Consider the following 20,228-nt stretch of genomic DNA (forward strand, 5'->3'; position numbering starts at 1 on the left):
CTGGAGTTTTATGACAAGGTGACAGCAGTAAGAAAAGAGAAGGCTTTTGACAGTTCCACACAAGAGATTAGTGCAAAAGCTGGAGGACCAGGCAGGTATAACAGGGAAGGCACTGAAAAGGATCAGAGAATACCTGACGGGAAAGCATCAGCAAGTCATGGTACATGATGTATCAGAGTGGGCACCTGTGATGAGTGGGGTTCCACAGGGTCAGTCCTAAGACCGGTGCTGTATCTGGTATATATGAATGACATGACGGAAGGGATAGACCCAGAAGTATCCTTGTTTGCAGATGTGAAACTAATGAGAATCAGTCGGATGAGGATCAGGCAGGACTACAAAGGGATCTGGACAGTCGGCTGCAAGCCTGGTCTAGCAAATGGCTCCTAGACTTTAACCCCACCAATTGCAGAGTCATGAAGATCAGGGGAAGGTCAAAGAAGACCGCAGAGTACAGTATAGAGGGCCAAAGACTACAAACCTCACTCAAGGAAAATGATCTTGGGATGAGTATAATACCGAGCACATCTCCTGAGGTGCATATCAACCAAATAACTGCTGCAGCATATGGGCGCCTAGCAAACCTAAGAACAGCATCCCAATATCTCAGTAAGGAATCGTTCAGGCCTCTGTACATCGTGTCAGGCCCATATTGGAGTATGCAGCACCAGTTTGGAACCCACACCTGGCCAAGCACAAGTGCAAAGGTCTGCAACGAGACTAGTCCCGGAACTAAGGGCCATGTCCTACGAAGAGAGGTTAAGGAAAAATAACCTAGCGACACTGGGGGACAGGAGAGATAGGGAAGATATGATAACGACATATAAAACACAGAGGAATTGATAACGTGAACAGAGACAGGATGTTTCGGAGATGGTACACAGCAACAAGGGGTCACAATTGGAAGTTAAAGACTCAGATGAATCACAGGGATGTTAGGAAGTATTTCTTCAGTCATAGAGTTGTCAGGAAGTGGAATAGCCTGGAAAGTGATGTAGTGGAGGCAGGAACCATATGTAGCTTTAAGAAGAGGTATGATAAAGCTCATGGAGCAGGGAGTGTGTGACCTAGTAGCTCCACCTAAAGTGGATGACCCACCAAGACGCTGTTATACCTGGAGTGTGTTCCTAGGGATCAACGCCCCTGCAGCCCGGTGCGTGACCAGACTTCGCGGTGGATCAGGGCCTAATCAACCAGGCTGATATTGCTGGCCGCACGCAAACCGACGTATGAACCACAGCCCGGCTAGTCAGGTACTGACTTTAGGTGCCTATCCAGCTCCCTCTTGAAGATAGCCAGGGGTCTATTAGTAATCCCCCTTATGTATGCTAGGAGGCAGATGAACAGTCTTGGGCCCCTGACACTGTGTCCTCTCTCAGCATACTCATCTCGCCCCTGCTTTTCATGGAGGGAATGTTGCATCACCTGCCGAGTCTTCTGGTTTCGTAGGGAGTGATTTCCGTATGCAGATTTGGGACTAGTCCCTCAAATATTTTCAAAGTGCATATTATCATGCATCTTTCTCGCCTAGATAGAAATAGTATAAAATACACACACTGGAAAAGAGACATACAATGAATGCTATCCTTGTTTGACAAGGTTTCGTAAATAATATATAATGTAATATAATATAATATAATGTATAATATAATGTAATATAATGTATCATCAACCCCTCTCTCCGCCGCCACCCAAGGAACAACAACAACAACAACAAACATGGCTGACTCCCCCTCCAACTCCACTCCCTTCAAAGGATTCATCCATGATAACTCAGGTACGATTATTCCTGACAATATCAAGGACTACATCGTTGCTCTAGAAAATGAAATCAAAGATATCAAAGCAGCACTCGAGCGACAAGATTCCAAGATAACCAACCTCGAGAATAAGATCCAAAACCTTGAAGAGAAGATTACATCGGGAAGTGTTGATACAGAAAATACTCTAAAAGCAGCTATAGCCAGTCACACTGAACAAATAACAACAATAAATATGAACGTTGAAGAAGCAATCAAGGACTGGAATCTGAACATGCACACTCGACTAAATGAATACCTTGATTTCCAAGACGACAAAACTGAACAAGATAAGTTGTCTGATGCAGTTATAATAAACAGTCCACACATTCCTAGTGACATAACACAAGCACAGTGCAAAGAAACTGCTATCAGGATAATACAGAACCACGTACAAGTCATCGTGCAAAACAATGAAATCAAAGAAACACGTTTGTTAGGAAAACCAGGAAGTAAACACAGTATAATGATCCGACTTCATTCATACGATAAAAGAAAGGACCTAATTAAATCAGCAATTACAATGAAAAATGGAGTGTACATAAATGAGTGTCTAACAAAAAAACGTCAAAACCTTCTGTTCAGGCTGAGAAAACTTAAACAGGAAAACAAAATACATCAGTGTTTCACGCGAGATGGGAAAATACTAGTAAGGAAAACATCAACAGGACAACAATATACCATCTCAAACGAACATGATTTCTCTACCTTCCTTAGAAAAGCTGACATTTCTGTAACAGATTAAATAAGTGCCCTTAATACATATATACGTGTGGTGCATATAGTGTACGTTACTATCATATTGTACATTATTATTTTTATTATTTTTCATCACTAGCTAATGCCAACTACCTCCAATACTCTATAACTTTCTTACTGCTATTAATTGCTCATAATTTTAAATTAAAAGTCAAATCTTACTCCAAATTAATAATATTCATTTTTTCTTACCTGTCCATTTAATTTTGTTTATCACTACTTGTTTTTTTAGTCACTTTACATTGTATATTCAATTAGTGTATATTCCAATTACTTTTTTGCAAGTACCAAAACTATCTTTTGCTAGCTAGTACCAACTACCTCATTTTTTTTTACTTTTATTGTGCAATAAACTGCTCAATTTATCTAATATTACAAATCAGATCTTACTCCTAAACCAATATTATTTCATAGTGACCATCTGTCCATTTAACTTTGTTTACCATTACTTAATTTTAGTCCCTTATATATTTTCTCCTTTATTTTAGCTTTATATAACTACCCTAGCTTATACATTCACAATTGTTAAAATAATCAAGGTGCTATTCTCAGGTGCTAAAGTAGAACAAGTTCACAATTTTGGCATTATATTCCAAAGCTCATTTATTTTATAGTACTACCTACTATCATATTCCCAAGCTCCATTATTTGATCATCACTTTATTTGTACTAGTCCCTTTTATATTGTCTCCTTTATTTTAGCTTAAAAAAAAAAAAAAAAAAAAAAAAAAAAATACCTTAGCCCATTATTTTACATTTGTTAAATAATTCAGGTGCTATTTTTTAGCTTAAGACTATTTACTTTGTTTTATACTTAATTCTAACTATAGATTCACTACAAATCTTATGATTACAAGCATTGATCCAGATACCAACCTCTTATTTAATGACTTAAATGAATCAAACAGTTACTGTAATTACTACACTGCAGAACAATCAAAGGCACTTCTCAGTGCCAACAACAACATAACTATCTTTAACTACAATATCAGATCTTTAAGCAAGCATTACGATGACCTCATAGCATTACTAAATTCCTTACATGCCAATATGTCCATCATTACACTAACTGAAACCTGGCTAAAGCCTGATACTACAGATGTCTATACCATTCCTGGTTACACAGCCATACACAACTGTAGGCCAGACCAACAAGGGGGTGGCACAGCCATATACTACTCAGACCAACTAGAATGTATCACTAATACTTGCACAAGAGATGAACATGGGGAATATATAATAGCCAAATTCAAATCCAAATACCTACAAAAACCTCTCACATTGATAAACATCTACAGAGTTCCACAGTCAAACATTAGCCAATTTAGTCAAAACCTAGGAAGTATGATAACTGATGCACGCATGAACAAAGATCACTTACTACTCTCAGGTGACTTCAATATAAATCTCCTGCAAGACCAGGACCCACACGTTACTGAATTCACAAACACAATGAGTAACTGTATGTTGCTACCAACAGTAACAAAACCTACAAGAGTTACAGAGACTAGTGTTTCCCTACTTGACCACATCTGGACCAACACCATATCCCCTTTAAAATCAGGCATAATTACAGATAATACCACAGACCACTACCCTACTTTCCTCATAACAACTCTTGGTAAATTACCCCAAGACACTACTAAAGTCACCTTCAGACTTCACAATGAGGCAGCCATTAATAACTTCACAACAGCATTAGCAAACATTGATTGGCACACTGAGCTAGAAATCAATACAGATATTGACGAATGTATTAATAATTTTCTAAAAAAGACCCCCGAAACTCTCTCCAGGTAAACTCCAGGTAATACCTCTATAACAAGCACTGCCCTAAAAAAACTAAGCAGATGACAGCTAAGAGACTGAACAGTCCCTGGCTAACACCCAGCATTCTCAAATCCATAAATACAAAACACCAATATGAAAAACAGTACAGAATGGGTCACATAACCAGAGACCAAACAAAACGTTACTCGTCAATCCTAACCAGCCTGATAAGAAGGGCAAAAAAATTGTATTATGAGAACAGATTATCCAACTTACGAGGTGATATAAAAAAGACCTGGAAAACCCTATCAGAAATTCTGGGAACAAAAAAGATATCACGAAATAGCGAAATAAAATTAGCAAAATCAGATGAACCCCAACTCCCACCAACAGAAACAGCAAACAGACTCAATGATTTCTTCTCCACTATAGGACAAAACCTTGCCAATAAAATCCCAAGCTCAGATACCCCACCAAATGACTACCTCACCGGCAACTACCCGAACACACTGTTCCTAGCTCCGACTAACCCATACGAAGTCTCCCTTATTATCAACGCACTAAAAAACAAGGCAGGAGATTTAAATACCTTACCACCCTTTATATACAAAAAAGTGTCACAAGTGCTATCACCAATCATTGCAACACTCTTTAACAAATCCATTGAATCCTCCACCTTCCCTACAGTACTCAAAATAGCAAGGGTCACCCCGATCCACAAAGGAGGAGACCAAACAGAGTTGAATAACTATAGGCCAATATCCAACTTACACCCTCTCTCAAAAAAATTCGAAAAATTAATTCATAAACGAATCTACTCCTACCTTATCTCCCAAAACATACTCAACCCCTGCCAATTTGGATTCAGGCCTAATAAAAATACTAATGATGCTATTATACACATGCTAGAACATATATACACTGCAATAGAGAAAAAAGAAGTCCCACTGGGGATCTTCATTGACTTACGTAAAGCTTTTGATACAGTTGACCATGACTTGCTCCACGTAAAATTATCACACTATGGTATAAGAGGGCACTCCCTCAACTACCTCAAGTCATACCTCAGCAACAGAAGCCAATATGTGTACGCAAATGGGGCAAACTCTTCTGCACAACCAATTACAGTTGGTGTCCCACAGGGAAGTGTCCTTGGCCCTCTTCTCTTTCTCCTATACATAAATGACCTACCAAATGCTTCTCAATTACTCAAACCCACACTATTTGCTGATGACACAACATACGTCTTCTCCCACCCGAGCCCAGTCACGCTAGCCAATACTGTAAATACCGAATTACAGAAAATATCTACCTGGATGAGTACTAACAAACTTACACTAAACATTGACAAAACCTACTTCATTCAGTTTGGTAACAGAGCTACAGATGTCCCTCTTAACATAATGATAAACGGATCACCTATCACAAAGCTAACAGAGGGAAAATTCTTAGGAATCCACCTTGATAATAGACTCAAATTTCATACACATATACAACAAATTTCTAAGAAAATTTCCAAGACTGTAGGCATACTATCGAAGATACGGTACTATGCTCCACAGTCAGCCCTCCTGGCCCTATATCACTCTCTTATTTACCCCTATCTCACCTATGGAATTTGTGCATGGGGCTCAACAACAAGTAACCATCTCAGACCACTAATTACCCAACAAAAGGCTGCAGTTAGAATGATAACAAATTCTCACTACAGGCAGCACACTCCACCAATATTCAATACACTCAACCTACTCACCATACAAAACATCCATACTTATTACTGCACCTATTACATACATAGAACACTCAACTCTGATATTAACCCTCCCCTCAAACATCTCCTTGCCAACCTCAACAGAACACATGACCATAACACAAGGCACAGATCACTCTTTGATATTCCTCGTGTCCATCTCACGCTATGCAAAAACTCAATGCACATAAAAGGCCCTAAAATCTGGAATTCATTACCTGTTAATATAAAAGAAACACTACCTGTTTATAAATTCAAGTCTCTTCTCAAAGATCACTTACTCACCCAAAACCAAATAAATACTGAATAACTGAACCTTATAAATTGTATATCTTAAATGTTTCTCACAATTATATCACATAAATGTTAAACCTAAAACCCAATCTAACTTTATTATTTTTTAAATTCACTACCTAACAGAATACTCCATTCTACTGAATTTACAACAATGCATGCAACCATATGACCTGTCTTTGTAATACTCACTTGTGCTTTATAGTAATCAGTTTACATTAATGTTTTTCACTGATTTCATCATTGCTTAGTTAATCTTAAGTTAATTTTAAGCCAGCCCGTAATGCTATGCATAGTATAAGTGGCTTTGGCATGCTGCTCTTATCTGTATTTTTTTTTGTACCTCTGTAAGTGTGCTCAAATTATAAATAAATAAATAAAATAAAAAAAAATAAATTTGTAAAGCTTCGCCCAATGTGGGGGCGAAATGTTATCAATAAATGATAGCATTATACAGTTATACTGCATTTCCCTCTTTCAAAACTGCTATTAGACGAGTAGTGGTCCCTCCGCTCTGCACCATACCTCGCTTCCTAAACCTTCCTTGTTACTAGATGTCATAACCAGTGCAGGAGGCAGACCACAAGTTACCCAGGCGATAGGGCTGCGGGGGCTCCAGCTCCAGTAGGGCTGAGCTGAGAACAGAGCCTCATACCAGCAAGAACACGGGACCTTAAAGAAGCACCTAATTTCCCCAGCCGTCTAACATGTTCATTTTCCACTATAGTCTACCTTGTCCATAATTACTATCGTACTTACTTTGTTTCGTAAGGTGAAGTCTAAGATCTTTCCTTAATTCACGGTATAACTTAAATGTATGAGGACAATCGTGTTGTAGAGGTTTGAGTCAAGGTTGCCAGAGATGCAACCTTGACTCCTGCTACTCCAACACCTCTGCTACTACCTACGAGCTCCGTGTGATTGGGGAAGGTAGTAGACGAGTCTGAGATGGCTCACCATCCTACTTAAACTGAGGACTGTACTGAGCCCCTACCATAGGGCTATAAACGGCACCCCATTTGTACAGACTCCAATATTCCCTTGGGAACTAGTGGCGGGTCACTATCTGAAGACAGCTTCATTATTTCGCCCCTGACGTATGTATTATCATCCTTGTACCGAACCGGAAAAAAAATTCCCCGAGCGAAACGTCTCGGTAAATGTCCTAGTAGTACAAGTCTGTTTCTCTTCCCCTCTCTTACATATTGTCATTTATGCGATCAACCCAGAACACTAGGGCCAGACTTTATTTAGCCAAATTTAAAAGGAATAATACTAGATATAATAAACAAGTTTTGAAACTTTCAGAGACTAAATTCTCGTGAAATTTTTCACTTACATGCAAGGTGAAGTGGGTCTCCAAATTCTGAGTGGAGAAGGAGAATAACAGAAGATCATCATCATCCCAAGCTAGTCGTGCCCAACGGCCGTCCCCATATTGGACACTACATGTCACTGGATAAGGTTTAGAGGTATTTGTGGCTTGAGTTCCTGGGATCTGAGCTGGTAAATTCACAGGAAAGCTGGCTTCCACCGACTCAAGTGATCCATGACCCAGATCAGTGTTTTGGCAAGCATCAGTAAGTCGCCTGTGTTTAGTCTCACACTGTAACATCATCTCCATGCTAGTTGTCTTCTTTAGTAGTGCAGAGTTAGAAATAGCTTCTTCCTGAATTTTGGTTACTTTGAAGTTTTTCTGTAACAAGCTGAGTAAATCGCTAACCGACTTTCTAACACTAATCACAAGCTGAGCTTCTAACATTTTACTAAGCTTACTGGTTTCCTCTTGCAGCCATTGTTTCTTCTCTTGGAGGATGACTCTTGATGATATAATGGTGTGGTTGTCATCTTTATGACTCTCGAAGATGCATAAACCACATGCAAGTCTCTCACACTCCCGGCACCAGTACCCCAGCGGCTCCTTGTGATTAACACACTCCTTAACCTTCAAATACCAAAAATAAAGAGAAAATAAAGGTTTTCATCTGGAAAAGAAAATTACCAGAAAACAACTGTTAAAAATTTTAATACTGCACTACAACCTTGCATCCTAAATATGCTAAACTTTGTGTAATATACTCTAACTTCATTTACCGAACCTATCTAAGAATTTGCAGAAATGTAGTTGCCCGTTCAACCTTCAGGTAATTATCATTATGTACAATTTAAAAACAAAGTCTACCCAAAAATAATTTGCCATCCAAACAATTAACAGAATACTCAAGAGATGATATTTCTAAGTGAAGCATTTATACGATATAAACAGAGGTTGTAATGAACGAAAGCTGTGTGTCAAAATGTTTAAATATTTACTTTGCTGTAACTAAAACAATCAAATATGAACAGGATGTGAATAACTGAGAATAAAAAGTTTAATAATTCGCGTTCAGCGCTAAATCCACGTGGATCATCCAGTGCAAGACGTGGTAGATGGAAGCTCGATCCTCAGTCTTTCGAACGCAGACACACGCGCTTCCTGTTTGTACTCACCGAGATATCTACTTGGAGAATAAGAACAAGCAACGAATGTGACGTTAGCACGTATGAATTAGACCTCTATGCTCACACCTCATTTTTAAAATTTAAATACAAATTATTCTTACTATACTCTATAAAGACTTTCGAACAGGAACAAAGAATTCAGCAAGAGTAACAGAACAAACTAAAAAAATAGCACCAAAAATACAGACAAAATATTCCCTAAATATTCGCTTCGACGTCCTTTCCCAGGAAAACAACTAACCCAAGCTGAACAAATTTTTAATTGTTCCACCAAAACAAATCTTCATAAAAGTTACACAAAATAAGGCTTAATTTGCCTAAGCTTTAAGAATTTTCCTAACTATTTAGCTATGTGGTGCAAAATAAAGATGTTGAACTAAAACCTTCGAGGGAGAGTTCGCCTGAGAGGCTTATCTATCTCGACTTTTCTGGGGGGGGGTTATCCTAGGTAATTTATACTAATTATGATCATTGTACTTCTGTGTACCTGTACCTACATAAATTTGAGCTCAACATGGATAAGTCTGAACGTCGGCATTCCACTACAGCCGCCCCCCGTCCCCCTTCCCTTGGTGCCAGTACCATTAATCAGGTCATCTTATTGCTAATACCCGTAAATGGATTTTTACTGGACGAATAAAAAGAAAAAAAATCACCTGGGTAGTAGTGGAGTAAGTGTCAAGGACAGCGAGTATAGTGTAGCTGGGAGGAAGACAGGAGACTGTGGCTGCGGCGTGAAGCTTACGGCAGGCAGGACAGGGCAGACCTCCTGGTTTCTCCAGAGTGAGAAGGCAGTGCCGGCAGAAGGTGTGACCACAGTGTAATGTGACGGGCTCCCGGGTACCAGCTTGGTATTCCTCAGAGCAGATCCCACAAGTCAATGCATCTTCCATTATATCTTCTTCTTCAGCCATCCTAGAGTATGAAGTAACAACAAATATAATACTCTCCAGACAACCTGCTTGAGCTTCAACTAAAACCTGACTGAGTCCCTGGACCAATTATGTACCTCTGTAATCTTTTGACTACCGCCCACAGGATGGGTATGGGGTGCATAATAAACATATTAAACATTAAGACGTGCCATATTCTGGGTCACTGATACATGAATTATGGAGTTATTTCTCATTTGTTCCGAGATTACTGACAGCTTCACATTCTCCCTCTCCCTGGGCTCTGAAGAGAGGAGAGAAATTTCTCTCACCCAATGAAGCTACAGAAAGGGAGGAGAGTGATTCCTTTTAAAACTAACATGCATATACCTATTACTGTAACACTCGTAACTATTGCGGCCAGCAGTAACAGCCTGGTTGATCAGGCCCTGATCCACTGCAAGGCCTGGTTGCGGACCGGGCCGCGGGTGCGTTGACCCCCGGAACACCCTGCAGGTGTGCTTCAGGTATTACTGTGATCTGATCCTCTCTTTACTGTTAATGTAAATAACTCAGTTTACCTAATACCTAGTATATCTCCTTCTATTGTAACTACTGTTCATACAGTTCTGTTGCCTAGCCGTTTCAATTTTTTAAGGTTTCGGGGGTTAACGCCCCCGCGGCCCGGTCTGTGACCAGGCCTCGCAGTGGATCAGGGCCTGATCAACCTACTGCTGGACGCACGTAGACTGACGTACGAACCACAACCCGGCTGGCCAGGTACTGACTTTAGGTGCCTGTTCAAAGCCTTCTTGAAGACAGCCATTGGTCTATTGGTAATACCCTTTATGTATGCTGGGAGGCAGTTTAAGTCTTGGGCCCCTGACATTTATTGTTTTCTCTTAGTGTGCTCGTAGTGCCCCTGCTTTTCACTGGGGGGAAATTGCACTGCCTGTCGAATCTTTTGCTTCTGTAGGGAGTGATTTCCGTGTGCAAATTTGGTACTAATCCCTCTAGCCAATAATGTGTACACAAATGGAGCTAACTCTTCCACACAACCAATTACAGTTGGTGTCCCACAGGGAAGTGTCCTTGGCCCACTTCTCTTTCTCATTTACATAAACGACCTACCAAATGCATCTCAACTACTCAAACCCACACTATTTGCAGATGACACTACATACGTCTTCTCTCACCCAAGCCCAGTCATACTAGCCAATACTGTAAATACTGAATTACAGAAAATATCTACCTGGATGATGATTAACAAGCTTACTCTCAATATTGATAAAACCTACTTCATTCAGTTCGGGAACAGAACCACAAATGCTCCACTTAACAATGATAAACGGTTCACCTGTCACAAAGCTCACAGAGGGAAAATTTGATAATACTCAAATTTCAGACACATGTACAACAAATTTCCAAGAAAGTCTCCAAGGCCGTAGGCATACTATCGAAGATACGGTACTATGTTCCACAATCGACTCTCCTGGCCCTATATCACTCATTTGCCCCAATCTCACTTATGGAATCTGTGCATAGGGCTCAACAACAATAAATCATCTCAGACCATTAATTACCCAACAAAAGGCTGCAGCCAGAATGATAAATTCCCACTCCAGACAGCATACTCCACCAATATTCAAAAGTCTAAACTTACCGTACAAAACATCCATACTTATTATTGTGTCTACTACATACATAGAACACTGAACTCAGATATAAACCCTCTCCTCAAACTTCTCCTTACCAACCTTAACAGAACACACGACCATAACACAAGACACAGATCACTCTTTGATGTTCCACGTGTCCATCTCACACTATGTAAAAACTCAATGCACATACAAGGTCCAAAAATTTGGAATTCATTACTCGTGAATACCAAAGAAACACTGTTTACCAATTTAAGACAACTTAAAAAAACCACTTACTTACCCAAAACTAAACACACAGTACCTAACCTTACCTACAAAGTTAACAAATCACTTTCTACTGCCTCAAAATATCATTACATACTGTTACTCCCCTAGCCTCAGAGCCCCATAATTAAATGCTCAAAAGATCAATAAATATTGAATAACTTATACTTCATAAATGTATAACCCGTTACCCTATGGAAATATGTTTTTAATTGCATTACCTAATATAATAATCCATTCTTTTGAATGCACAGTAACTCATCTCATGACCATATGAACCGTTTCTGCACTACAAATCGTTGATTTTATTCGCTTTGACCTGATTAATAAATTGTACGACTACATATAGTAAACTGACCATTTTATTATATTATACATTGTAATGCAACTATAATGCTTCAAAACTGAAATGTTCGAATTTCATTGTTTAAAATATTCAATTGTAGCTCATATTGTAAATTGTTTACTGTAATTTTTACTACTGAATCTACTATAGCTTAGTTAATCTTAAGTTAATTTTAAGCTGCCCATAATGCTCTGCATACAAGGGGCCTTTGGCATGTAAACCCAACTTTATACCTTACCTTTGATATACCTTTGAAGAATTTCGAGAGTATATCTACTCTCTGAGCCCGGCCATGGGTTAGGCTCGTCTGGTGCTCGCCTGATTAACCAGGCTGTTGCTGCTGGAGGCCCGCTGCCCCACATATCCATCACAGCCTGGTTGATCTGGCACCTGGTGAAGATACTTGTCTAGTTTCCTCTTGAAGGCTTCAACACTTGTTCCAGCAGTGTTTCTGATATCTTCTGGTAAGATGTTGAAAAGTCTGGGACCCCGGATGTTGATGCATTGTTCCCTTATTGTCCCCGCCGCACCCCTGCTCTTCACTGGGTTTATTTTACACTTCCTCCCATATCTCTCACTCCAGTATGTTGTTATGACAGTGTGCAGATCTGGGAACTACTATAATTCCTTGTACAACTATGTATCATGCCTTAATAAACTATTATTATTATTATATCTTTCCCGCCTGCGTTCCAGGGAATACAAGCCAAGGAACTTCAACCATTCCTAGTAATTTAGGAGTTTTATCGTACTTGTGTCTGCCGTGAAGCTCTATACACTCTCCAGGTCAGCAATTTCACTTGCCTTGAAAGGAGCCGTTACCGTACAGCAATATTCCAGCCTAGAAAGAACAAGAAATTTGAAGAGAATCAGCATGGATTGGGCATTCCTAGTTTTGAAGGTTCCCGTTATTCATCCCATCATTTCTCTAAGAGATGTGGTGGATACATTATTGTGATCTCTGAAAGTGACATCCTCTAACATTATCACTCCCAGGTCCTTCACATTAGTTTTTCTCTCTCTTGTGCGGTTGGAATTTGTTTTATACTCCTATACAGTTATAATTTTCTCAAGTTTTCCATATCGGAGTGATTAAAATTTCTTTTCACTGAACTTCATACTGTTTTCTGCTACCCAATTAAAGATTTGGTTGATGTCAGTGTGGAGTCTTGCAGTGTCTTCGATGGATGACACTGTCATGCAAACTCGGGTGTCATCCGCAAAGGAAGACACGAGGATGAGGAACAAGGATGGGAGAGAGTACTGTGCCTTGTGGAACAGAGCTTTTTCACTGTGGCCGCCTCAGACTTTACTCTGTTCACTATTACTCCGTGTTTTATTTTTTAGGAAGCTATAGATCCATCTACCAACTTTTCCCGTTATTCCCTTTTCACTTATTTTGTGCGCTATTACACCATGGTCACACTTGTCGAAGGTTTTCGCAAAGTCTGTGTATGCTACATGTGCATTTTGTTTCTCTAAAACATCCAAGACCTTGTCATAGTGATCCAGTAGTTGGGCAAGGCAGGAGCGGCCTGCAATAAATCCATGTTGCCCTGGGTTGTGTAACTGATGGGTATCTAGATGGGTAGCGATCTTGCTTTTTAGAACCCTTTCAAAGATTTTTATATGGGACGTTAGTGCTATTGGCCTGTAATTCTTTGCTATTGTTTTACTGCCCCATTTGTGGAGTGGGGCTATGGCTCTTGTTTTAAGTGACTGAGATGACGCCCATGTCCATGCTCCCTCTCCATACAATGCTAAAGACGTGACAGGGGCTTCTTGCCCCTGTTTACCTGGAGAGAGTTCCGGGGGTCAACGCCCCCGCAGCCCGGTCTGTGACCAGGCCTCCTGGTGGATCAGAGCCTGATCAACCAGGCTGTTACTGCTGGCTGCACGCAAACCAACGTACGAGCCACAGCCCGGCTGGTCAGGAACCGACTTTAGGTGCTTGTCCAGTGCCAGCTTGAAGACTGCCAGGGGTCTGTTGGTAATCCCCCTTATGTATGCTGGGAGGCAGTTGAACAGTCTCGGGCCCCTGACACTTATTGTATGGTCTCAACGTGCTAGTGACACCCCTGCTTTTCATTGGGGGGATGTTGCATCGTCTGCCAAGTCTTTTCCTTTCGTAGTGAGTGATTTTCGTGTGCAAGTTCGGTACTAGTCCCTCTAGGATTTTCCAGGTGTATATAATCATGTATCTCTCCCGCCTGCGTTCCAGGGAATACAGGTTCAGGAACCTCAAGCGCTCCCAGTAATTTAGGTGTTATATCTTCGTTATGCGCGCCGTGAAGGTTCTCTGTCCATTTTCTAGGTCAGCAATTTCACCTGCCTTGAAAGGTACTGTTAGTGTGCAGCAATATTCCAGCCTAGATAAAATAAGTGACCTGAACAGTGTCATCATGGGCTTGGCATCCCTAGTTTTGAAGGTTCTCATTATCCGTCCTGTCATTTTTCACGCAGATGCGATTGATACAGTGTTATGGTCCTTGAAGGCGAGATCCTCCGACATGATCACTCCCAGGTCTTTGACGTTGGTGTTTCGCTCTATTATGTGGCCAGAATTTGTTTTGTACTCTGACGAAGATTTAATTTCCTCGTGTTTACCATATCTGAGTAATTGAAATTTCTCATCGTTGAACTTCATATTGTTTTCTGCAGCCCACTGAAAGATTTGGTTGATGTCCGCCTGGAGCCTTGCAGTGTCTGCAGTGGAAGACACTGTCATGCAGATTCGGGTGTCATCTGCAAAGGAAGACACGGTGCTGTGGCTGACATCCTTGTCTATGTCAGATATGAGGATGAGGAACAAGATGGGAGCGAGTACTGTGCCTTGTGGAACAGTTTTTCACCGTAGCTGCCTCGGACTTAACTCTGTTGACTACTACTCTCTGTGTTCTGTTAGTGAGGAAATTATAGATCCATCGACCGACTTTTCCTGTTATTCCTTTAGCACGCATTTTGTGCGCTATTATGCCATGGTCACACTTGTCGAAGGCTTTTGCAAAGTCTGTATATATTACATGTGCATTCTTGTCTTCTAGTGCATCTAGGACATTGTCGTAGTGATCCAATAGTTGAGACAGACAGGAGCGACCTGTTCTAAACCCATGTTGCCCTGGGTTGTGTAATTTATGGGTTTCTAGATGGGTGGTGATCTTGCTTCTTAGGACCCTTTCAAAGATTTTTATGATATGGGATGCTAGTGCTATCGGTCTGTAGTTCTTTGCTATTGTTTTACTGCCCCCTTTGTGGAGTGGGGCTACGTCCGTTGTTTTTAGTAACTGTGGGACGACCCCCGTGTCCATGCTCTCTCTCCATAGGATGGCAAAAGCTCGTGATAGGGGCTTCTTGCAGTTCTTGATGAACACGGAGTTCCATGAGTCTGGCCCTGGGGCAGAGTGCATGGGCATGTCATTTATCGCCTGTTCGAAGTCATTTGGCGTCAGGATAACATCAGATAGGCTTGTGTTAACCAAATTCTGTGGCTCTCATAAAAAAATTCATTTTGATCTTCGACTCTCAGTCTGATTAGCGGCTTGCTAAAAACTGAGTCATGTTAGGACTTGAGTAACTCGGTCATTTCCTTGCTGTCATCTGTGTAGGACCCATCTTGTTTAAGTAGGGGCCCAATACTGGACGTTGTTCTCGACTTTGATTTGGCATAGGTGAAGAAATACTTTGGGTTTCTTTCGATTTCATTTATGGCTTTTAGTTCTTCCCGCGATTCATGACTCCTATAAGATTCCTTTAGCTTAAGTTCGATGCTTGCTATTTCTCTGACCAGTGTCTCCCTATGCATTTCAGATATAATGACCTCTTTTAGCCGCTCTGTTATTCTTTTCCGTCGCCTGTAAAGGGAGCGCCTGTCTCTTTCTATTTTACATCTACTCCTCCTTTTTCTTAGAGTAATAAGCCTTAAGCATACATCGAGTGCCACCGAGTTAATCTGTTCTAGGCATAAGTTGGGGTCTGTGTTGCTTAGTATATCTTCCCAGCTTATATCGGTTAGGACTTGGTTTACTTGGTCCCACTTTATGTTTTTGTTATTGAAGTTGAATTTGGTGAATGCTCCCTCGTGACTAATCTCATTATGTCGGTCTGGGGCTCCGCGCATACATGTCTGAACCTCAATTATGTTGTGATCTGAGTATATTGTTTTTGATATGGTGGCATTTCGTATCAGATCATTGTTAGTGAAGATGAGGTCTAGTGTATTCTCCAGTCTATTAGGCTCTATTATTTGCTGGTTTAAATTGAATTTTGTGCAGAGATTTAAAAGCTCGTGCGAGTGTGAGTGTGAGTTTTCATCAGAGCTGCCTCCTGGTGTTATTACTGCAACAATATTATTTGCTATATTCCTCCATTTTAGGTGCCTTAAGTTGAAATCTCCCAGGAGCAAGATGTAAAGTAAAAGGACACAAGTGCAACTAATGTGACATTTATTGTGGCAACGTTTCGCTCTCCAGGAGCTTTATCAAGCCATTTCAATGGCTTGATAAAGCTCCTGGAGAGCGAAACGTTGCCACAATAAATGTCACATTAGTTGCACTTGTGTCCTTTTACTTTACATATTGTTGGTAATTCTACCAACTTTATTACAGGAGCAAGATGTTGGGTGCAGGAGCTGGCAGATTTTTCCAGACAGTGGTCAATTTTTAACAGCTGTTCCTGGAATTGCTGGGATGTTGCATCCGGAGGCTTGTAGACTACAACAATGACTAGGTTTTGGTTCTCGATCTTTACTGCTAAAACTTCCACTACATCATTTGAGGCATTAAGCAGTTCTGTGCAAACAAGTGACTCTGCAATGTATAGGCCAACCCCCACCCCCTTTTGCCTGTTCACTCTGTCGCATTTGTATAGGTTGTAACCTGGGATCCATATTTCGTTGTCCAAGTGATCCTTTATGCGAGTCTCAGTGAAAGCTGCGAACATTGCCTTTGCCTCTGCAATCAGTCCACGGATGAAAGGTATTTTGTAGTTTGTTGCTGGCTTTAGATTAGACCCTGTATATTTGCAAAGAAGAATGTTATCGGACTAGTGGTCTTGTTGGTACTGGGGGGGGGATTTTTTTCCGGCATTAGTATCTGTATCTGTTTGTTTGGAGTGGAGGCCATCGACTGTGGTTCCACTCAAGGAATGACTGGATTTGGTGTACGATTTCTGCCATTTCCTGCCAGTTTTTTTTTCCTTCCTGGCACTAAAAAACCTCTCCCTCTTGAGTGGCTGTGGCTACCCAGGTTTTCCCATGGCCTGGATGTTTTGTATCTTTTTGTCCCCTTTAGATGGTGTGCCTGGCAATTTAAGTTATAGCACAGTCTTTCCTGTATTGAAGAGGTACACATTTCAGGGTGAAAAAGCTTACAGGGAGTGAGTTTGCATTTTCCTGTTGTCATATGGGCACGGCATTTTCTAGGGTGGTCCCATCTGTTTTTCCAGACTTCCCATGCCTTCAGATACCAAGTGCATAGTATGTGCACAGGCTTGGTTTCCGTTTGCCTTGGGTTTCTGTGACTGTATTCCCTGTTGGTGCATGTTTACCTGTCTTATTCCTATCCTCCCTAGCACCAACAATGGAGCTCCCACCAGTTGTTTTTGGTAATATATCCTCACTATTGCTAGTGGAATCCTCTTGTTTGCTATTTCCTGTGGTATTTCTAGTTTGCAATATTGGTTTTATCTTATCTTTGACTACACTTGTTTCCCCACTACGGCTCCTGTCTCCCATGAAGTCATTTATATGCATTCCTTCCTGCGTATAATTCCCGACTACCTGGACAAAATCTCCAGCTTCACCATTACTGTCTCCCAGGACAGCACCTCCAGCTTCACCGTTACTGTCTACCAGGACAGCACCTCCAGCTTCACCATTACTGTCTACCAGGACAGCACTATCAGCCCCACATTTACTGACTACCAGGACATCACGTCCAGCCTTACAGTTTCTGACTACATGGCCAGTATCAAGGGCAGTACCATTCAGCCCAGACTTTATATGTTCCCATATCAGTACTCGCTCCCATCTTGTTCCTCATCCTCATATCCGACATAGACAAGGATGTCAGCCACAGCACCGTGTCTTCCTTTGCAGATGACACCCGAATCTGCATGACAGTGTCTTCCATTGCAGACACTGCAAAGCTCCAGGCGGACATCAACCAAATCTTTCAGTGGGCTGCAGAAAACAATATGAAGTTCAACGATGAGAAATTTCAATTACTCAGATATGGTAAACATGAGGAAATTAAATCTTCATCAGAGTACAAAACAAATTCTGGCCACAAAATAGAGCGAAACACCAACGTCAAAGACCTGGGAGTGATCATGTCGGAGGATCTCACCTTCAAAGACCATAACATTGTATCAATCGCATCTGCTAGAAAAATGACAGGATGGATAATGAGAACCTTCAAAACTAGGGAGGCCAAGCCCATGATGACACTCTTCAGGTCACTTGTTCTATCTAGGCTGGAATATTGCTGCACACTAACAGCACCTTTCAAGGCAGGTGAAATTGCCGACCTAGAAAATGTACAGAGAACTTTCACGGCGCGCATAACGGAGATAAAACACCTCAATTATTGGGAGCGCTTGAGGTTCCTAAACCTGTATTCCCTGGAACGCAGGAGGGAGAGATACATGATTATATACACCTGGAAAATCCTAGAGGGACTAGTACCGAACTTGCACACGAAAATCACTCACTACGAAAGCAAAAGACTTGGCAGACGATGCACCATCCCCCCAATGAAAAGCAGGGGTGTCACTAGCACGTTAAGAGACCATACAATAAGTGTCAGGGGCCCGAGACTGTTCAACTGCCTCCCAGCACACATAAGGGGGATTACCAACAGACCCCTGGCAGTCTTCAAGCTGGCACTGGACAAGCACCTAAAGTCAGTTCCGGATCAGCCGGGCTGTGGCTCGTACGTTGGTTTGCGTGCAGCCAGCAGCAACAGCCTGGTTGATCAGGCTCTGATCCACCAGGAGGCCTGGTCACAGACCGGGCCGCGGGGGTGTTGACCCCCGGAACTCTCTCCAGGTCTCCAGGTAATATGTTGTATAAAGCTTCCAGGTTGTCTATGAAAGCAGCTTTGATGTTATCCTCTTTTAATACCAATGTGATTTTAGTCCACAGATTTATCTGATTTGGAAATACCCAAAAACACTTCCCTGTTTTAATACTGCTTGTAGCTAATTCTTGGATACCTGTCGTGTAATTTGTGTAACTATGTGTATCTGTACCTGAATAAACTTACTCACGGATGCTCACTGCTACAACGGCAAAACCCTAGTCAGCCCCTTGCTACAGGACGCGGCCCACCGCTAAAGGCCAGTATCACAGTCCCCCTCCCCCCAGCTACAGGGCCGGAACCATAGGAGTCTCCGATACGGGGTCAGAATCGGCATGGTCTTACCTTACCTTCTCCACTGAGACATGTACTAGTCGCCCTCCAAGAAGTCACTGAGGTCATCATACGATTAAGAGTAAGAAAAAACACCCGTCACGTAGGACTACAGCAAAAAAAAAAAAAAAGTACTATTTTAACTTCATCTCGCAACTAAAAAATAAATAAACGTTTCTGACGAAACAAAATTCAAAATGTTCAGAACAACTCACCTCTAAGCAGTCTGAGAAAACAATGTCTGGGCACTTACACTGAGCACATGAAAATTAAGCTATTCTTTCTGTCTAGGCAATTACTTTCATGGGATAAAAACTTAACTGAATATGGGTTATTAAGGCTGTATTTTCACCTGTACACCAACAATCAATATTTTAATCCCTAAAATAAGCATTAAAGTAAATTTTTAAGTGTGTATATTCAGATATATATATCAAACCTCTGCGCAAACAATAAGAGACAGGTGATCTTAACAATGCAAGACAAGCTACTTGTGGCTTGTCTTGTGTATACCTCTGTGCATACACTGTCATGGAGCGGATGCTGGCACACAACATCCGTCTCGACTCGAGCATCACATTCTCGGTAATTTCGCATAACACTAACACTTTTAAGAAATAAAAACTACTGCTACGTCTATAATTTCTCATGCCATGCGACAAAAAAAAATAGCCAAAGGCTTAAAAAATAAAAAAATATATATATATAAGCTATTTACCAAACAATTTACAAACAAAATTTCTGTTCGTAAAATTTGGCATTTCACCAACATCCTGTACCATAATCTAGGACTCTAGATGTG

The 20,228-nt window shown here is 41.1% G+C and overlaps 1 protein-coding gene across 1 annotated transcript in view; it reads right to left on the reverse strand.

Moving 5' to 3' along the window:
• The window catches only part of LOC128687516 (uncharacterized), a 29,833-nt gene extending 9,893 nt beyond the window's left edge, over positions 1–19,940 (reverse strand). Inside the window, exons 1-3 of the mRNA XM_053774979.2 lie at positions 19,866–19,940; positions 9,531–9,789; positions 7,712–8,317 (exon numbers count right to left, since the gene is read on the reverse strand). Coding sequence (XP_053630954.2) covers positions 7,712–8,317; positions 9,531–9,788 — 864 coding nt within the window. The 5' untranslated portion in view covers position 9,789; positions 19,866–19,940. The remainder of the gene's footprint in view (positions 1–7,711; positions 8,318–9,530; positions 9,790–19,865) is intronic.
• Between the last annotated feature and the right edge of the window lie 288 nt (positions 19,941–20,228).

Source organism: Cherax quadricarinatus, chromosome 11, assembly GCF_038502225.1.
Source record: "Cherax quadricarinatus isolate ZL_2023a chromosome 11, ASM3850222v1, whole genome shotgun sequence".
Taxonomy (NCBI): Eukaryota; Metazoa; Arthropoda; class Malacostraca; order Decapoda; family Parastacidae; genus Cherax; species Cherax quadricarinatus.